At 54.1% G+C, this 481-nt stretch overlaps 1 protein-coding gene across 1 annotated transcript in view; it reads left to right on the forward strand.

Moving 5' to 3' along the window:
- Positions 1-481, forward strand: part of ANAPC1 (anaphase promoting complex subunit 1) — a gene marked incomplete at its 3' end in the record, with an annotated part of 25,428 nt that overhangs the window by 15,645 nt on the left and 9,302 nt on the right. Inside the window, exons 30-31 of the mRNA XM_010132692.1 lie at positions 1-44; positions 196-278. Coding sequence (XP_010130994.1) covers positions 1-44; positions 196-278 — 127 coding nt within the window. The remainder of the gene's footprint in view (positions 45-195; positions 279-481) is intronic.

Raw genomic sequence — 481 nt, forward strand, 5'->3', positions numbered from 1 at the left:
GAATGCACAGAGAGAAGCACAAGTCTCCCAGTTATCAAATCAAGGTACATGTTGATTTTTGCCCATTTGTGCTGAAAATAGCAGCAGAGAGGAGTCTGAGAGGTGTGTGTCCTGATGCTCTGAGTGGCTCTGAATGTGTCTACACGTCACTGCAGGCTGTTGCCTTCCCAGTCACCTGCTCTTGTGTTTTCACAGGAAGGAGACACCATAAACGTGGATGTGACTTGTCCGGGCGCCACGCTTGCCCTTGCTATGATCTACCTAAAGACTAACAACAGGTACTAGCCTTGCAACCAGTGACAAGATGAGAGGAAATGGCCTCAAGGTGTGCCAGGGGAGGTTGAGGTTGTCCCTGCGGAGCCATTTCTGTCCCACTGGGATTGTCCCAGCCTGTCCAGGCTGCCCAGGGCAGTGGTGGAGTCCCCATCCCTGCAGGGGTTTCCCAGCCGTGTGCAGGTGCTGCTGAGGGACAGGGGGCAGT

This window comes from Buceros rhinoceros, unplaced genomic scaffold, assembly GCF_000710305.1.
Source record: "Buceros rhinoceros silvestris isolate BGI_N320 unplaced genomic scaffold, ASM71030v1 scaffold33723, whole genome shotgun sequence".
Classification (NCBI taxonomy): Eukaryota; Metazoa; Chordata; class Aves; order Bucerotiformes; family Bucerotidae; genus Buceros; species Buceros rhinoceros.